This window comes from Eubalaena glacialis, chromosome 9, assembly GCF_028564815.1.
Source record: "Eubalaena glacialis isolate mEubGla1 chromosome 9, mEubGla1.1.hap2.+ XY, whole genome shotgun sequence".
Taxonomy (NCBI): domain Eukaryota; kingdom Metazoa; phylum Chordata; class Mammalia; order Artiodactyla; family Balaenidae; genus Eubalaena; species Eubalaena glacialis.
Window position 1 is genome coordinate 50,297,451 of NC_083724.1, and position 21,077 is coordinate 50,318,527.

General features: G+C 36.9%; 1 protein-coding gene across 2 annotated transcripts in view; it reads right to left on the reverse strand.

Annotated features, from left to right (window-relative positions):
* Positions 1–20,576, reverse strand: part of SMC5 (structural maintenance of chromosomes 5) — a 94,202-nt gene extending 73,626 nt beyond the window's left edge. For both annotated transcript variants that reach the window (XM_061200354.1, XM_061200355.1), the window contains exons 1-3: positions 20,316–20,576; positions 15,436–15,577; positions 7,248–7,300 (exon numbers count right to left, since the gene is read on the reverse strand). In XM_061200354.1, the coding sequence (XP_061056337.1) occupies positions 7,248–7,300; positions 15,436–15,577; positions 20,316–20,512 (392 nt within the window). In that variant the 5' untranslated portion in view covers positions 20,513–20,576. The remainder of the gene's footprint in view (positions 1–7,247; positions 7,301–15,435; positions 15,578–20,315) is intronic.
* Positions 20,577–21,077: the final 501 nt, after the last annotated feature.

Genomic DNA, 21,077 nt, shown 5'->3' on the forward strand with positions numbered 1-21,077 from the left:
TTACAAATGCTGCCATCTTAATTTGATGAAATATAACTTACTCCAAAATGACCTTCTGATCTTACCCTAAAACATACTGATGCAGGTTTCATTACCTCAGCTAACAAAAACTCCACTCTTAAGCATGCCAGATTATCTATATATGTACATGTCCTCTTTGATGCCTCTCTTTCACACCCTACATTCAATTTGTTAGCAAATCCCAAACTATTTTAATTTCTCTTAAGGTTATTATATTCATCACTACATTGGTATCCTTGCTTTTGCCTCTGTTTTCTATTTTTCACACAGCAACCTAAATGGTCTGGTTAAAATTTAAGTTAGATTATGTCACCTCTCTGCTCAAATCCTGGTGGCTTCCCATCTTATTCAAAATAAATGCAAATTCCTTACATTGGTCTACAAGGCCTTACGAGCTGGCTCCCTCCCTGATATTTTCAGAACTTACCTTTTCCTGTTCAATGCAATCCAGTGACTCTAGGTACCACTTCAGAGTCTTAGCATTAACAGATTCCTCTACCTGAAATGCTGTTTCTCCAAATATCTCCATGCTCATCCCCTTATTCTCTTCAAGTCTTTGTTCAAATACTTTCTCAGTGAGAACTTACCTGATCACCTTATTCAATACTGTAATTTCCACTCTAGCATTCCCTATGTTCTCTTCCTGCCTCTATTTTTCTACATAGTGCTTATCACCATCTAACATATTTTATTACCTATTTGTTTATGGCTCCTCTTCACCTCTAACCATAAATGCCATGATGGCAGAATGCTGTATCCCCCAATGAGCTAATAAATATTTGAAAAATGATTGCATAAATGCATGTCAGAGACTATTCTATCCACTGTTGCCTTCAATGGATATGTGGTCAGTTAATGCATCCGTTCAACAGCAATGACAATTCCAACAACTAATAATGAGCCATTTTATGTCTGGTACTCTCAAAGCCACATGGACCCTAATGGAACAAGAGAGCACAACATAACCATGCTGAGTATGGGGAAAGGGAAATCTCCCCTTGTGCCAGACTTGGTAACAGAACTCTGGTTAATAGTCACTGGTTAGATTATTAGAGCAAGTAGCTACTGCACATCAAGTAGTTAACCTCTTTAGATAACTAAGAAGACAACTGGGCTTTGGTGATTCAGAGTAGAAAGTCAGGAGTGCTTAAGACCTGCAGCCATCCATAATGGACTTTTGAAACTTAAATATTAATACTTCCTCTGTATTTTATAAATATACCTGGCTTAGTATACTTTCTCAGTTTCAATATCTAAGAAACCATTGTGATCAATCAATGGTACCAAGGCTAACCCAGGAGTATCTTTGGCAACAGGCATACCTCAGAGACATTGCGGGTTTGGTTCCAGACCACCACAATAGAGTGAATACTGCAATAAAGTGCGTCACACGAATTTTTCGGTTTCCCAGTACTTATAAAAGTTGTTTATACTATACTGTAGTCTACTAAGTGTGCAACAGCATTACATCTAAAACAACAATGTACCTACCTTAATTAAAAATACTTTATTCCTAAAAAATGCTAACCATCATTTGACAATGCAGGGTTGCCACAAATCCTCAATTTGTAAAAAAACAAAAACAAAACACAGTATCTGCAAAGCACAATGAAATGAGGTATGCTTGTATTTTTTAAAATTGAGATATAATTCACATATCATACAATCCACCATTTTAAAGTGTACAATTTGATGGTTTTTAAAAAAATGGTGGTAAAATGTATAAAATTTACTAGTTTAACCATTTTCAGGTATACAGTTGAAAGACTGTGTGTATCAACAATGGTTTTTAAATGCATTCACAAGGTTGTGCAACCATGACCACCATCTAATTCCAGAATATTTTCATCTCCCAAAAGAGGAGCCCATACCTGTTAAACCAATCACTCCCCATTCTTTCCTCCCCTCATACCCCGGCTACCACTAATCTATTTTCTGTCTCTATGGATTTGCTTATTCTGGACATTTCATATAAATGGATATATGTATTCTTTTGTGTCTGGCTTCTTTCACCAAGCATTATCTTCTCAAGGTTTACCCATGTTATAGGATCTATCAGTACTTCAATCCTTTTTACGGCTCAATAAAATGTCATTGTATAGATATATCACATTCTGTTTACCCATTTATCAGGTGATATACATTTGAGTTATTCATAATTTTCATTATTAAAATTAGGAAAAAGCTACTTTTGTGTCAATGAGCAATCAATCTCTAGAATAGTGACTGGACCAAAGAATATTTGTATTTAATATTTGATAGATGCTGCGAATAGGATATAGTGCCTGTACTCCCACAAACAGTGCACAACAGGATTCACTTTCCTATACCGTCATATGACTGAATTTTATTTTAAAAATTTTCTAAGCTGAGAAGAAAAGAATCCTCACCTTGATTTCCTTGCTAACTAGTTAGGTGTAGCCTCTTTTTACACTTACTGGCCATTTACTTTGTATTAAATTTCTTTGCTTATTTTCTATTAAGTTTATAATTTTTACTGACTTGATGAAACATTGGTATTTTGGTAATTTTGAGACATGTACATGCTAACTGAAAATGTTTCCTCCCATGTGTCACTCATTTTTAACTATGGCACCATTATATTTAGCTAGATTTCTATGGAGCCTAAATTTCTTATTTTCCTTTATTTGTTTATTTTTTTCGAGGCAAGGCTTTATTGGGTCTAATGCTGCAGCATAAGGGGGTGAAAACAAGAGTCAGGTGCCCATGCTCACTCCATAAGAGGAGCTGCTTGGGTCCTTAAAATGGGTAACAACAGGGGCAGGTACGTGGGTTGGGCAGGAGGTACAGCTTAGGTAATCTGCCCACTGCCTTGGTGGTGCTTTGTGCAGGGATTATGCACAGTGCCCTGCTTTTGCTCCTGGCACCTCAACTGGTTCGTGGCTTTTTTGTATCTTATTGTTCATAACTGCCCCAACTGCCATGTGTGCAATTATTTTTAGTCCCTTACAGTTTCTTTGTATTCTGTTGTTTCAGGGGAAGTTTGTCCAGGTTCAAGTGCTCTGGTAAAGGGTCCCAGGTCCCAGCCTATCTCAAGTGGAGACCTGCTGTTCTCAGCCTAGCTTTCCATGTGGTTTGGCAGAGGCCATGTAGTTCCAGTCATCAAAGCCTTCTCTTCCTTAGAGCTCTTCCTATCTTCCTTTATATGGTTATTGGCTATCCTGTTCTACTTAGAAAGGCCTCTCCCTTTCCTGAGATTTAAAAAATATTCTACATTTTTTCCTATCATTTTCAAAGTTACATATTTTTTTCACTCAGCCTTTAACACATCGAGATTTTATTTATGTACAGGGTGCCTGATAAAGCTCTCTATTTATCCATTTTAAAAATTAACAGCTAATTATTTCAACTCAATTTGAGTAATTTATACCCGATGCTTAAATTGCCACCTTTACAATAAATTAAATTTTTATGAGGAAAACATAGGAAGAACACTCTTTGACATAAATCACAGCAAGATCTTTTTTGATCTACCTCCTAGAGTTATGGAAATAAAAAGAAAAATAAACAAATGGGACCTAATGAAACTTAAAAGTTTTTGCGCAGCAAAGGAAACTACAAACAAGACAAAAAGACAACCCTCAGAATGGGAGAAAATATTTGCAAATGAATGAACGGACAAAGGATTAATCTCCAAAATATATAAACAGCTCATGCAGCTCAATATTAAAAAACAAATAACCCAACCCAAAATGGGCAGAAGACCTAAATAGACATTTCTCCAAAGAAGACATACAGATGGCCAAAAAGCATATGAAAAGAGCTCAACATCACTAATTATTAGAGAAATGCAAATCAAAACTACAATGAGGTATCATCTCACACCGGTCAGAATGGCCATCATCAAAAAATCTAGAAACAATAAATGCTGGAGAGGGTGTGGAGAAAAGGGAACCCTCTTGCACTGTTGGTGGGAATGTAAATTGATACAGCCACTATGGAGAACAGTATGGAGGTTCCTTAAAAAACTAAAAATAGAACTACCATATGACCCAGCAATCCCACTACTGGGCATATACCCTGAGAAAACCATAATTCAGAAAGAGTCATGTACCAAAATATTCATTGCAGCTCTGTTTACAATAGCCAGGACATGGAAGCAACCTAGGTGTCCATCATCGGATGAATGGATAAAGAAGATGTGGCACATATATACAATGGAATATTACTCAGCCATAAAAAGAAATGAAATGGAGGTATTTGTAATGAGGTGGATGGAGTTAGAATCTGTCATACAGAGTGAAGTAAGTCAGAAAGAGAAAAAGAAATACAGTATGCTAACACATATATATGGAATCTAAGGGAAAAAAAAAAAAAAAGGTCATGAAGAACCTAGTGGCAAGATGGGAATAAAGACACAGACCTACTAGAGAATGGACTTGAGGATATGGGGAGGGGGAGGAGTGAGATGTGACAGGGTGAGAGAGTGGCATGGACATATATACACTACCAAATGTAAAATAGCTAGCTAGTGGGAAGCAGCCGCATAGCACAGGGAGATCAGCTTGGTGCTTTGTGACCACCTAGAGGGGTGGGATAGGGAGGGTGGGAGGGAGGGGGATGCAAGAGGGAAGAGATATGGGAACATATGTATATGTATAACTGATTCACTTTGTTATAAAGCAGAAAGTAACACACCATTGTAAAGCAATTATACTTCAATAAAGATGTTTAAAAAAAAAAAAAAAGACAAAAAGACAACCCTCAGAATGGGAGAAAATATTTGCAAATGAATGAACGGACAAAGGATTAATCTCCAAAACATATAAACAGCTCATGCAGCTCAATATTAAAAAACAAATAACCCAACCAAAAATGGGCAGAAGACCTAAATAGACATTTCTCCAAAGAAGACATACAGATGGCCAAAAAGCATATGAAAAGAGCTCAACATCACTAATTATTAGAGAAATGCAAATCAAAACTACAATGAGATATCACTTCACACGGGTCAGAATGGCCATCATCAAAAAGTCAACAAACAATAAATGCTGGAGAGGGTGTGGAGAAAAGGGAACCCTCCTACACTGTTGGTGGGAATGTAAATTGGCACAGCCACTATGGAGAACAGTAAGTAGGTTCCTTAAGAAACTAAAAATAGAATTACCATATGTTCCAGCAATTACCATACATCCCACTCCTGGGCATATATCCAGAGAAAACCATACATGCACATTTGAAAAGATACATGCACCCCAATGTTCACTGCAGCACTATTTACAATAGCCAAGACATGGAAGCCATCTAAATGTCCACTGACAGAGAAATGGATAAAGAAGATGTGGTACATATATGCAATGGAACATTACTCAGCCATAAAAAAGAATAAAATAATGCCATTTGCAGCAACATGGATGGACCTAGAGATAATCATACTAAGTGAAGTAAGTCAGACAGAGAAAGACAAATATCATAGATCACTTTTATGTGGAATCTAAAAAAAATGATACAAATGAACTTATTTGTAAAACAGAAACAGACTCACAGATTTCGAAAGCAGACTTGGGATTGTGGGGTGGGGGTGGGGGACTTGGAAAGAGATAAATTAGGAGTTTGGGATTAACATATACACACTACTATATATAAAACAGATAATCAACAGGGACCTACTGTATAGCACAGGGAAATCTACTCAATATTTTGTAATAACCTATATGGGAAATGAATCTGAAAAAGAATGGATATATGTATATGTATAACTGAATGACTTAGCTATACACCTGAAACTAACACATTGTAAATCAACTATACTCCAATATAAAATAAAAATTAAATTTTAAAAAAAGCCTTATTTTACACTTTAACATCTGTTACATAAATGTCTTATTCATGATTCTACTTTTCAAGACCTCTTGGGTTTATTCTTCCGGATGAACTTTATAATCAACTTATAAATTTACCTGTTGAGACTCTTACTGAAATTATATCAAATTTATACATTAGCTTGGAAAGGACTGACATGTTAATGGTGACTACAAATTTATATTTTTAGAACATAATATGCTTCTCCATTTATTCAGGTCTCGGTTTCGTATCCTTCAGTAAAATACCGCCATTATATTTTAATAAGTTGAGTATAACCTCTTTAACTGTTTTCTTCCATGTGTGCCTATTTCTCATCTCTACATAAATTCTAAAATTTTCAACAATTTTTGAATAAAGATCACTTCCTCATCTCCTATAAAATAAGGCTATTAGATAATCTTTAAGAGCTATTTCAGCTAAGAAAATTCAATAACTTTCTATAAACACTCCAAAAAACAACACTCTAAAAACCACCTAAAGGATGTGCATATTCATATATAAAAGACAAAGTATCTGCACCAAGTTGCAGATACTGGTCAACTGGTTTCATCTTGAAGAGTAACTCTCATCCATCAGAAATGGCTGCCAAGAGTGGTAAACTGAGAACATCTAGGTTTAAGGGAAAAGAACACCATAATGAATTATCAATTTCTACCATGAGGGAGGGAATGGAAAATGGTGACATAAATGCCAAGTATCTGCCATACATGAAGTTCACCAAGCTACTAACAGTGGTCGTTTCTGGAAGTGGAATTATGGCAAGAAGGCTTTCATCTTTTTACACTCCTACACTGTTTGCATTTTTTTTTTTTAAACAAGTGAATATTTTGCTTTCAAAATCAGAAAAAAGAAAGCTTAAGTTTGTAAAAAATACTGCAACTTCTTAATGAATATTTAATAGTGGTATATTTCTATTTCATTATCTCCCATAAATTTCTAATTTCCTTAAGAATTTTTCCAGAAGAAAGTTCTTACAATTCAGGCTTTAAAAGATGCATTAAGGGACTTCCCTGGTGACGCAGTGGCTAACACTCCATGCTCCCAATGCAGGGGGCCAGGATTCAACCCCCGGTTGGGGAACCAGATCCCACATGCACGCCGCAACTAAGAGCCCATATGCCACAACTAAGGAACCCGCCTGCCGCAACTAAGACCCGGCACAACCCAAATAAATAATAAATAAATAAATATTTTTTTAAAAAGATGCATTAAAAAAAACCAAAAACAAAACAAAAAACCAACAAAACTTACTTGTCTGGATAAAGTATCCCTTAAATATTATTTCCAATATCTATGCCATAATACTGTATTATTACTCTTGACTAAAGTCATCAGGAAAGCATGAACATAAACTAAGAAATTATGTAGGAAAATGTGGTTTTAGCGCTTTTAACACTTACAATTCAATTTCAACCATGCCTTTGGAACATCCTCTCTTCACAAAAAAGCCAACCTAAGATATAAGAAAGACAAAGTGAGCTGTGTGGTGACATTCCCAGGTTAACAATGAGCGATTTAGCAAAGTCATTATTATTTGTCAGATTCTTTCAATAACTACTCTATTCATTCCCATCACTTTCTAATTGTACCCTTCCCAGATTTAGACTCCTCCATTGGTTCCACTCACAGATAGTAATCATCTAAGTTACCATTTATTGAACCTTCTATGTGCCTAACAGCCTCTTAACAAAGTTCATGACAGAGCCAGTAAGTAGTGCAGAGCAAGGATCTGAGCCCAGGTAGCCCAGCTCCAGACTCTGGGTACTTCTATGGAGTTGCATAGATTAAATATTATTAACCATCACTCTAAAAGTACTCATCCTGTTATTAATTAGGATACACCTACCACCAAGCACTTAAAAAAAAGAGCAATACACATAGTAAATACAATTTAAGTGAGTACAATTTACATAGTATAATAGACATATTTAAGCTAGTTTCTATATATTTGAGCATAAGTATGAAAAAAGACCCTGGGCCTAAAAAAATCAGATTGGATCTTAAATTAGACTATAAGTAAGTAAAACTAAAAAAAGGCAGAAAATGCACCTTGCAAATAATTGTCTTTTTAATAGTGGCAATGACAGTGATGATGACAATTATAACCACAACAGTTAACATTTATTAAGCATTATTAAATGTTTCTGTGCTAAGCACTTTATATACAATTTTCTCATTTAATACTTATGAGCAAAGTTATGAGCTATATGTTATATCCATTTTATAGATTATGAAACTGAAACCCAGAAATATGAAAAAGCCTGTTCCTGTAACAAGAAAGTACAGCTAAATGATCAAGAGTACAGGCTTTACCATGCCTAGTTCAAATCTCAAGTCTGCCATATACAAGCTGTTTGACCTTAACCAGGTTACTTAACTGTTTCAGTTTCTTCATAGATAGGGAAAACAACGGCATTTTTGTAGGAGTGGGTCATCTGCTCATTAGCTTGCAACAATTAAAATACTTGGTACCAAATGGAAGAAAAGATCAGGAGGAAGTTTTTATTATAAAGTATCCATACAGGTGGTACAGAACATGCTTGTACTAAATTTTTATGTTAGCATTTAAATAGAAATACAACACTAAAAAGTTTTGCTAAGAACTTGGACATCCCCTAAACACATCTATGGATACACAAAGGTCTGCAATCTGCTATCTAAGAAACACTGCACTGCACTCCACAGCTTCCTTTAAAAAGCCTACCACTCAAGGGTGAGGAGAGATGTGTCTTCTTTATGACACAAATAAATAGGAAGATTGGTGAATATTGTTACAGCCCAATCCATTCTGACCATACAGCCCTTGGAGTACAATCCAGCAGACCATTACACAGAGATAAGGATTTAATAAATGATTTCTGAAAATTACATATCAGGAATTCCCTGGCGGTCCAGTGGTTAGGACTCTGTGCGTTCACTGCCAGCGGCCTGGGTTTGATCCCTGGTCAGGGAACTAAAATCCCACAAGCCGAGCAGTGGGCGGTGTGGTCACAAAACAGACAAAACTACGTATCAATATTTATAAAAATCTGAGTCGGTCCTTGGAAATTATCTACTCCAACCCCTGTTCTTTGAAATAAAGAAAAACTGAGTTCCAGACAAGTGACTAAGGTTACAAAGCCAATCATTAATAAAGCAGTATCTTTTCTACGTCATAAATGCCTCCCACAGAGCATTAAAAAAATCATATTTTGAATAGGTTATTTACAATCATAAGGGGTATATAACTCAATCTTGTAACCTACATTAAATTTTAAGCCTGGCTAAGAAACCTGTAATATCATTTTGATAATATCGCAATATTTACAACAGTTTTAGAAAAATGAATCAAGTTTTAAAAATATTTTACAGTGAAGTAACAACTCAACTTTTAGACTTTTTTAAAAAAATTTGTTTTATTTATTTTTGGCTGCTTTGCGTCTTCATTGCTGCGCATGGGCTTTCTCTAGTTGCAGTGAGCAGGGGCTACTCTTCGTTGCGGTGTGTGGGATTCTCATTGCAGTGGCTTCTCTCGTTGTGGAGCACGGGCTCTAGGTGCGTGGGCTTCAGTAATTGTGGCACGCAGGCTCAGTAGTTGTGGCGCACGGGCTTAGTTGCTCCGCGGCATGTGGGATCTTCCCAGACCAGGGATCGAACCCATGTCCCTTGCACTGGCAGGTGGATTCTTAACTACCGCGCCACCAGGGAAGCCAAGCCCCTAGACTTTCTTTTTAAAACATTTTTTATGTGAAATACATACCAAACAGTAAATACGAACTTCATGCACTGTTTAAGAAATAACAAAACAACCATGTATCTACCTATTTAAGGAACTGATCACTACCAGTGTATCTGACATTCCTTAACTCACGCCAATTACGTCCTTCTCTCTCGACAAATGTAATCTCTAAATTGATTTGCTGATAATTCTTTCGCTTTTATTTTTACTGTATAAATCTCCAAATATTAAATATATATTTGACCATTCCAGAAACAAATTCACATTACATGTATTTTTCTGTGATGGCATTTTTCCTTAAAATTATGTTTTTGAGATGTAACCAATGAGCCAAAGTTTGCTTTTACTGTCATATAATATTCAATTTTATTTGACTATACTAGAATTTATTGCAAACAATACTTCTATAAATATTTCTATAATTTCACCTAGTATAAATGGACACAAGCTTACTAAGGTACCTAGAAGTAGAATTTTTGAGGGACTGGATATAGGCTTTTACAGATTTACTAGGTAATGCCATATTTTCCAAGGGGGTTGTACAAATTCATATTCCCACCAAGAATACATCAGAGTTCCCACTGCTTTATATCCTTATAAGCCACATGGCACCACAAGAATTTTTGTGAGTCTAATGGATATACCATGCCAGGGTTAATTCGTGTTTCTCTGATAATTAATGAAGCTGAGCATATTTTCATGTATTTACTGGCTGTTTGGGGTGCCTCTTCTGTGAGACATCTGAGCATATCTTTTGCTCATTTATCTTCTGAGTTGCTATTATTTTGATTATGTAGTCTGGATACCAATCTTGTTATATGTGCTATATATACCTTCTCTCATTTGTGACTAGTCTTTTCTCTACAAGGTATCTTCTGATGAACAAAAAAGTTCCTTAATTTTACTGTAGTTGAATTTATCAACCTTTCCTTTGCAGTCTATATTTTTATTTAAGACATTCTTCTTTAACCTGAAGTCATAAAGATATTTTCTTCTACTACCAATCTTTTCTAGAAATTTTTGGTCAATCACATTTAGATCTTTAATCTATCTGGAACTGATTTTTGTTAAAGTGTGACGAAAGGACTCAATTTCATTTTTTCCTATACCGATAACCAATTGTCTCAGTACTATTTATTCATCTCTTCCCCACTCATCCACAATGTCAGTTCTGTCATAAATCAAGTTTTTACTAATCATGGCTTTGTATCTGGGCTCTTTATTCTGTCACATCACACTAGTCTATCCTACACCAATACCACAATGTCTTAATTTACTGTAATTTTGTATTGTCTTGATATCTGATAGGCAAGTTTTTCCATTTCGTCCTATTTCTTTAGAAGTATCTTAGCTATTTTTGGCCCTTTGTTCTTCCAGCTAAATTTTAGAGTCAGCTTGTAATTTGTATAGACAGTACAGGGATTTTGACTGGAATGACAATGAATATGTAGAAGAATGACATTTTTATATTAGATCTTCTTGTCCATTAATACAGTGCATCTCTCTAAACTTCAATGTTTTTAAATAAAAATTGTAATTTCTGCATATAGGTCTTACATGTCTTTTATTAATTTACTGCTATGAAACTTGTACTTTTGTGGCTATAATGTCCATTTTTAATTGCATTTTCTGTTCTTTGTTAGTATATAGAAATGCAATTGATTTTTGTTATACAACTTTTCTCGGGGGGGTTTCAGTTTTTATTTCTAATCTGATAATTACTTTTAAGTTTATTATTAATTCTAATCAATAGATATAACTCACAGAAACAAAAGGCTTTGGAGTCCTCAGTAAGTTAAAGAATGTAAAAAGGTCCTTGCCTTAGTCTGGGCTTCTATAACAAAAATACCACAGACTGGGTGGCTTTAACATTTATTTCTCACAAATCTGAAGGTTAGGATGTCCAAGATCAAGGTGGCTATACAGATTCAGTGTCTGTGTTATACAATCTTATATCTAGTAATCCTGATAAATTTGCATATTGATCCATCAGGAGGCTTATCTGGAGTTTCTCTGTGGTTTTTATGCAGACACTCATAAAATCTGTGAATGACAGTTTTCTTTCTTTCCAACATGTATCTTTTCTGTTCTACCTAGAACTGCCAGTACAATGTTCAATAGTAATGGTAGTAGGTAACCTTGACTTGCTCCTGAACTTGCTGTACATTTTCATAGATATCTTTTGTGAAATTAATAAAGGTCCCTTCTATTCCTAGTTTGCTAAGAGCTTTTAATCATACATTACTGTGGAATTTAACTGAATGCTTTTTCTCTATCTACTAAGATGACCATGGAGTTCTTCTCCTTTAAAATGTGGTTGATTATTAGGAAAAAATTAACATAGTACATCTCTCACTCCTTGAATAAATTCAATTTGGTCATGATATGTTATGTATTATTAAATTCAAAATGCTAAAGTTTCTTCTTTGTGTGTGATTTTTGCTTCTAGATTCATGAGTGAGACGGGCTTGTAATTTTTTCATTCTATCCTTGATTGATTTGGGTACCTAGGGTCACATTCTCTGTGTAAAATAGAAACTTACTGCTATTAGGACTAATCCACAATTGTCTTTGTCTTTCTCTCTGAGAAAAAATTTACCAGCTAATTTATCTTTTCTACTTAGTCAGCTTTGATAATTTAAGTAGTTGTAGAAACATTTATAGTTACAACTTTTTAAAAATTTAAACTTGAGTGGCATAATGATTCTCATAATATTCTTATATAATCTTTCAAACCTCTGCTGCATTCTTGTAATGCCCTCGTGGTAGTCATCAGGGCAGTTCGTGAATATTCTGATTCTCCTTTCAAGCAAAGGACTGCACTTGCTCTTTCTCTCTGATCCAAGTTATGGCTTCATGACATGCTTTGTCCAATGAAATATGAGCGGAACATATATATTTACTATTGAAAAATATTCACATATAAGTGGACCTGCGCAGTTCAAACCTGCATTCTCCAAGGGTAAACTGTATATACTGAAATGAAGATTCTATAAGGCTAAAGTACCTAAGTGACCACAAAGGGCCTACACTGGATAAGCAGCAAGAATTAATCTTTTGCATATTTAAACCACTTAAATTTGGGGGTTTTCTGGATCACAATATAACATATCTTAACTATTACTTTTTGCCATTTCTTATATTTTTTTCTTCCTTTCTCTCCCTGCCCCCAGAAGTTACTGGTTTAAATAGTATTTTTGAAAAGCAATTTTTAGTTTTGTGGTTCCTACTGAATCATTGTTTATTATTTTATTAATTTCTGCTCTTACTTTTCAGTTTCTATTAAAATTTCTTCTTTGACCTGTGTATAATATAGAAGTACATGTTTCATTCTGAACAAATGGGAAAATTTTAGTTATCTTCTTTATTATTTCTATCTTAATAGCACTGTGGTCAGAGAACATAGTCTATGTGGTAGCAATTCTTTGAAATTTTTGATATTGCTTTATGGCTCAGTTTATGGTTAATTTTAAGAAATATTCCATTTTTGCTTAAAAAGAATGTGTGCTCTACCAATTGTTGAGTGCAGGGTTTACAACATGTCCATTAGTTCAATCTGTTGTTCATGCCTTCTATACTCTTATTAATTTTTTATCTGATTGGATCTATTGATTACCACTAGCTCTTCCACTATAATTCTGGAGCTGTTAACTTGTCTTTAAGAACTCTGTGACTGTGCTTATATATTTTGTAACTAGATAATGTCAATTTAAGTTGGGAGGTGAATTATCTTCCTGCTGAACTGAAACTTTCATCAATATTTAATGACCATCTTTATCTCTAAAAGTTCTTTTTTTCTTTACATTCTATTTTGCCTGGTATAAATTCAGCTACACCTACTTTCTTTTGTATAATATTTGCCTGGTATGTATTTTTTCATCCTTTTACTTTCAACTTCTCTGTAGTTTTTTATTTTAGATATGCTTATTGTAAACAAAACAGAACTGAACTTTGTTTTATTTATCTACTCTGAACTTTCTCATTTAACAAGAATGTAGAGCATTTATTATTATTGTGAATGTATTTCTACTATCTTTTTTATGTTTTTTAATAATATCTTTTTCTATATTTCTCTTTCTTTTCTCTTCCTCCTCCTTTCTTGAGACTCCTTCTGGGTTGTTTGGGCAGTGGTTATTTTTTCTCTACTTCTCTCTTCCTACTTTAACCTTTCTTGTTTGGAGGTTATATATTTCAATTTTTTTTACTGGCTTACCCTAGAAATTTTAACATGCATAGTTAGCTTAATAAACTCTGAAGCTAACCAATTATCTTAACTTACTCCCAACAATACAAATTCAAAGAATACTTCAACTGTGATCACTTCCTTCCTGTTGTCCAGGAAGGACAACATTTAGTACTATTTTCTTTGATTTAAAAACTTGACAAATGAGACATTAGTATTATTTTACACAGTTTACTTCCCTACATGTTTACCATTTTTTTGCTCACCACTTCTTCTTACCTCTCAGACTTCCTTCTGGGATCATTTTCCTTCTTCCTAAATTATATACTTTCAAAGTTTCTTTATGAGCATCTCAAACTGTTCTTTTCTTTCCCCCTCTGTTCCCATTCTGAGACCATATTACTACTATGTTTGGTATTCTGGAATTTACTACAATGTGTCTATTTGTGTATTTCTTTCATTTACCATGTCTGGGATATATTAGGTATCTTGAATCTGAGGATTCAAGTTTTTCAACATTTCTGGAAAATTCTTAGTCATTCTTTCTTGAATATTGCCTCTTCCTTAGTCCATTAACTATCAGGTCACAATCTTTACTTCATACTTTTTTCTCACTTTATCTCTATATTGCATTTTTAGAAAAACTGTCAAGTATTTTGGTTCACAAATTCTCAAATATGTCTGCTTTGTTGTTTTACCTGTCCATCAAGTTTCTCTCCCATGTACTGTTATTTCTTTATGTTCTATTTGATTCAAATTTACCTGATCAAATTTTTCAAATTTACTTGATCGTTTTTGTTACTTATTCCTTTGTTATACTTGCAACCGTCTTTCAGTTCCTTAAATAAATTAAGTATTCCTAGTTTACATTCTGTATCTACAAGTTTTGTAGGTCTGATTGTATAGTCTGTTGTTTTTGTTAGCTCTCATTTTTGGTGATTCATTTCCTCCTATGCTTTGTGATTTTTTTTTAGGTATGGATTCATGAATTTATTAGAGCTTTATGTTGAGGACTGGATTGAAGGTATTTTCCCTCAGAGGATTTGCATTTGCTTCTGCCAGAAGAGAGATGTTACTAACTGGGACCACTTTAAACTAAAATTACAATGTATGTGTTATGACTTGTTTGGAAGATTTTCTTTTTTTATCTACTGTATTCACAGCTAACAATGAGATAAGTAACCTCACTGTCCCACTTTGTGATTTTTTTTTTCTTCTGTTACATGAAGTGCTTGGCTTCTAGTTTTATCTACTAACCCTTCTGCACCTTCAGGACCCCCAATCCTATGCAACCAATTCAAAGCCAGGCTTTAGGGTGCAAGGTAAAGCAAATACCCCTGGGTAAACAACGCCAGAGCTTGCAGAAATCTTTAGATCCAAACTACTTTGTTTGTGCCCTTTGTAAACTTACTTCGCCTTTCCACAAGCCCAGCAATACATTTAAAAAGATAGATTTTACACTATTTCTAAGGTTGCAGGTGTTACATACTTGGAGAATTCTCTAGGTATATAGTGCACACTACTTCTGGAAATGGAAATCTCCCCACAGTGTCCCTGCCAACTTCATTATTTATAGTCAAGCACAACACATTTGCTATACTCAAGGAACGGAGATATAGAAATTGATTTGTGACTAAAAGCAATTCATGGCTTTGAATTCTGTTAAAACGTACATATGTTAACTCACCTTATCTGCCCGTCCCATGAAAGCAGGTTTGCCTGCTAATCCAAGGCAAATGGCACACACGATGCTGGACTTCCCTGTTCCATTGGCTCCAATAATCATATTCAAGTGGGGCCCAGGAGATACTTCACAGATATCATATGTTCTAAATTATAAAGAGGTGATATTACTAATCAGAGATAAGAAGTGAAGAATATTTTCTTACCAAAGCACATTTTCTTCCTTTACCCTTATCATTATCTACAGGCTTCCTCAAATTCTTTTAAAAACCACCTAACCTTACAAATTTAATGTAAGGTTAATCTATAGGTTGTTAATAAACTAGAGGGAAAAAAATCTGTCAGTGGGAGAAATGAAAAAGTGATAATGTATATTTAAATAAGAACATTCATGGGAAAATAAGACTTCATATGCTTTTTTTCAAATATTAAGTCTGCTGAATAAAGCAAAGTTTGATACTATTTACTCTTTAATAATTACAATACATGAGAGAGTACATCAAAGCTACTATACAAATAAGATAATTTTTATCCAAATTATATGTAAGTGAAGCCATGGCTCATACTAAATCTGTGGATTTTACATTTATATTTCTCTTGAATTAAAATGCTTACTAGCAACTTCTCATAGTCAACCAAATTATTTTTATTCTAATTAGAAAACTGAAGATATATCAAGCCAATAGTTTAATTTTTATTATTACTTAAAAAAATAACATCCAATTCCTTTAACATGCTGCCATTCACCAAAGGATCTATTTTCAGTACAAATTCAAGTAAATTTTATTCCTATGGGAGGAAACAAGAGTGCATCATCACCAAGCACTTTTGTAACATTCCCTCATACTAGAAAGCAGCATGCTGTCCAGCACTCTACATGCAACAGTAGCACCTAACCCATATTAGTACTCAGGGACAGCTACGGCAAAATGGGAAGCGAACTCTGACTCAGATATCCTTCTACCTTGTCTTTGAATACTCTGAATTGGAACCCATAAATAATGTCCTGTTCCCACAGGGTTTCAGTTAGCTGCCAACTAATTCCCCAAGAGTAAAAAAAACCTTAGCCTGCTACTAACCTGCTAAGTATTTAAATAATTTAACCAAGCACACTTTAACTTTAATACTCAAACAAATTAACAATTCTGAAATGCCAGGTGGTAATAAAATAAATACAGGTCGTAAAGAGAGGTATTTTCTGGCAGGTTTCCAACCCCACATCTCTGTACAGCACCTATCTATCTTTTCAGAAGCTTTATTCTAGTAACAGCTGAGTTTTAAAGCAACCTTTTACAACGGCTAAAATAAAACTAGTTTGGGAATTTCAGACATCTGGAAAAGTATCTGACTTGGAACTTCTTAATCCCAACACATGAAGCCCCATTCTATTAATACTGGAATTTCCTGCTGTGAAATCTCTGTGTGACTGTCTTACTAAAACAGTGATGCAACTGGTATTTAAGCAAACAATAAATACAACAGGAAAAAGCATGAGAACTTCTGGCCTATACTATACACACAAATATTATAAACAGGAAAAACTGCCAAAAACAAAGTAAAGCCTCTGCATTTTAAGAAACCTTTCTGACTCTACAATATGTTTACTGGGAATTCCCTTTTTGTGAGTTCCCTTTGCTCTGAGCTCGCTCTGAAAGAGCTAATGTCAGAGGCCCACCCTCTTCTCAGTCTACATACTTTGCCTAGTACCTCATGTATTCTCCATGGCCTTAGGTAGCATCTATATGCTGAAAGTCAGTCCAGATGACCTATATAGATGGAGTTCCCACCTCAAGAACTCTATTTGGATAGAGTCACCTCAAACTTAACACATTCAAAATTAAACCCACCATCTTTCCCATCTAAAACCACTCTTATAGTCTCTTAGTGAAGGATATCATCATTCATCCCACTGCCCAAATCAGAAACCTAGGCATTAGTTTTGCATCATCTTTGATTCTTACCATCTCCTTCACCTCTATCCACACTACCCACCCACCCATCATCCAATCAATCACCAAATCATGTTGGTAGACAAGCAAATCTGAAATAACTTGTTTTAAAGAAAAAGAAGGACTTCCCTGGTGACGCAGTGGTTAAGAATCCGCCTGCCAATGCAGGGGACATGGGTTTGAACCCTGGTCTGGGAAGATCTCACATGCCGTGGAGCAACAAAGCCTGTGAGCCACAACTACCGAGCCTGCGCTCTAGAGCCCGCGAGCCACAACTACTGAGCCCATGTGCCATGCTACTGAAGCCCACACTCCTAGAGCCCGTGCTCCGTAACAAAGACAAGCCACCACAATGAGAAGCATGTGCACTGCAACGAAGAGTAGGCCCCGCTCGCTGCAACTAAAGAAAGCTCGCGCGCAGCAACGAAGACCAAACACAGCCATACGTTCATACATACATAAATACATACATAAAGTTTAAAAAAAAAGAAAAAGAAAAAATAGGACCCTTCATAACTTAGCTCTAGCTCATCGTTTTCTACTTTCTATCTCCTTCCCCTATTCTCTAATAAGACCTCTAAATTCTAACTATAATGAATTTCTTTCAGTTTCTTGACTATCTTATGCTTCCTTCTTTCTCCAAGCCTTTGCACATGCTATTCCTTCTGCCTAGGAATCTCTCCCCCCACTCTCGATCCCATTCGACTTGGTTAACTACCAGGAATCCTTCCCTTGACTACCCTCTTCCAGGCCATTTCGGTTCTCTAAGCCTACTCTTCCTACTTCATTCCTAAAACTCAAAGTCCTCTCATTGTAAAAATAAACAAAACCTCCCCTAGTTCTGCACTTTCCAGCTACCTTTTCTTTCTCCTCTTCGCACCCAAGCTTTACTTCCTCACACTCATTCATTCTTCTATGACTGCAAAGTTTTCTGCTTCCACTACTTCAAAGTGTCAAAGACTTCCTCACTGCTAAATGCAGCAGGTTCTTTTCTGTCCTGTTATCTGACTTCAATGTAGCAGATGATGTTTTTGAAGCGCTCTTTTTCCTTGGCTTCTTTGATAATACTCTGCCACGGTTCTCCTCGTACTTCCCTGAACAGTTCCTTCTTAGTCTGCGAGTTCTTCTGCTCGCCCTTACATGTTGGCATTCCTTCAGGACACTGTACTCAGCCTTCTATTCCTATTTATATTCCCTTTTGGGCAATCTCAACCATTTCCGCAATTTCAACAATCCCCTATATGCATGATTCTCAAGTCTCTCACCTCTCACATTTTCCTGTAAGCTCCAAACCCTTAAAACTACTGACTATAAAAGATCTTTAAGATGTCCCACAGGAAACTTCAATTCACAGGATCCAAAAGGTATTTATTATTATCCTCCCCAAATTGCTCCTTCTTCTGCACAGCACTATATATGACCAATTAGCCAAGGCAGAGACTTGAGAAAAATGCTCCATTCCTCCCTTACCCTAATGCCTCACAATTAATCTGCAGCCAAATCCTGTCAAATCTCTTCTTTCTGATCCTACTTCCCACTGCTAGGTTCAAACCCTAATCATCTCTGCCTTCATATTGTAAAAGCCTTCTTGCCTCCAATCTTGCACCCTTTCTAAATCATCCTTCGCACTGCTTCCAAAGTAATATAAATCACATGTCATGCCCTGCTTAAAATGCATCCTGGCTGCCTACAGGATAAAGTTGGAATTCCTCAGCAAAGGAAACACAGACCCTCAACATCTGTCTACATCTTCAGTATCTACTCTGTCCACATACTAGCTCACATCCTATGTCCTAGCCATACTAAAATACTGGAAATTTCCCAAATATAGCAAACTGTTTCAGGCAGTTCCTTGCTCTTCCCTTCTTTTAAGACTTTCATAACCCCCAGTACAAAGCCCTTCTCACAACTGTGGATGAAATTAATCATTTCATCCTTTGTGCCCGCAAGGCATCATGACGCATATACATTATTATGGCGGGTACTTCATTTAATTATATTTATCGTTCCTGATTTGGATTCAAACAGCAATTCAGCTACTTATTAGCTGTGTAAACGTCGGCAAATTAACCTGTCTAAGCTTATCAATGGAGGTGATATAAAGAGTTGTTATGAGGAATGAATGAGGGCACTGTGTAAATAAAGCACCTACTTCTATACCTGGCACATGACAGATGCTTGGGGAAAAAAATGTCCCTATTGTTACTGCAATTCTGTTTTCCCTACACCACTCTGTGCAAGCTTTAAAAAAAAAAAAACCAACAAAACAGACCTTGATCAAACGAACGGCAAGGTGCTAAACGGATACACGGTATTTGTGTTAGAACATATTTACTCAATTCTGAAGTATTATGGTTAGTTGTCTGAAGAGGAAGAAAGGAACCAGGGAAGAAAGCCAGATTTAAAGGAGTCAAGGGTCTGTTGGGAGGCGCAACAACTGAGAGTAAGGCTCAATGTTCCTGTATATTTCAACCTCCATCCAGAACAACCTTCACCATCTTTGTCCACCTGGCAACTGCCTACTCCTCACGTATCTGCCGCAGCATCACTGTCGCTCTGATTTAACTGTTGCAGCCTCTAAGTTCCCAGAACGCATAGTTTTGTGAATTACAGATTATGTCCTACTTCTCTAGGCCGTGACTCCCAGCGGGCGAAGATCTAATTCCTACTACTTCCACGGCCCGCCATATGACGCCTTCAAACAACGTTGGCATTAAGAATTTAAAAACCGCAACAGACACCTACCGCATCAACACACACGTCGATCTCCACGGCCCACAAGTAAATATCCTCACGGCAATCCCGGCAAGAATTTACTGTCAGACGCACAAGCCAAGCACACATCCACCCACCCGCCCCCGCACGCGCTCAGCCCGCGGCCCAGTGTGCGGGCCCGCTCGCCTCCCCCGCCGCGGCACGGCCTCCGGCCACTCACAGGAAGTTCTCCATCGCGATGCGGACGATAGAGCCTTCCACGAAAGGCCCGGACGACTGCAGCGGCAGTGGCGGCGGCGCCGCCGGTGGGGCCGAACTCTTTTTCTTGTTCGGGACTTCCGACGAGGAATCTCTCGGGAAAGCTCTCTTGGGGGCCAGGGGACTTGGGGTGGATGTTTTCCTGCTCGGTGTCGCCATCCTGGCTGGCTCTCTTCCTGGCTGTGGCTTCCGTTCCCACAGACCTGCAGCTCCGACACTCCAGCGCCCCACTCCCGCGCGAAGTGAGCGGCGCGCGACTCCCTCGCGAGCCCGCCCCGCGCCTGCGCAGTCCAGCCCCGTAGCGTCAGCGGGCATACCCCGCCCCTCCCACCGCCCTGTGCAGGGCCTAACTTGAGCCGGCGAGAACGCGGGGGGTGGGGCTTGGGAACTCGCGGGAAGCGGTTACGGGATTTTCTGCTCTGTATTTTCAGAGGTTTTGTTTGTTTGTTTTCAACTCAGAAAAAGATGTCAGTTGCATTTAGTATTTCGAAAGGCTTTTCAGCGCTCCCAGGAAACAGATCCTCGAGGGGACGGAGGGCGGCGTTTGCGGTGGCACCTGGGTGGGCCGGGGTCCCGAGTGCGCCGGGACTCGCCGGTTTGGAGTCCGGCGAGTCTTCTTACCTTGCTTTCAATCAGGTCCCCGAGTCCAAAAAAAAAAAAACACAAAAGAAAAAAAAAGACTTTCAAATGGCTCTATGCCTGCTTCTCCCCTAAAACATCGCGC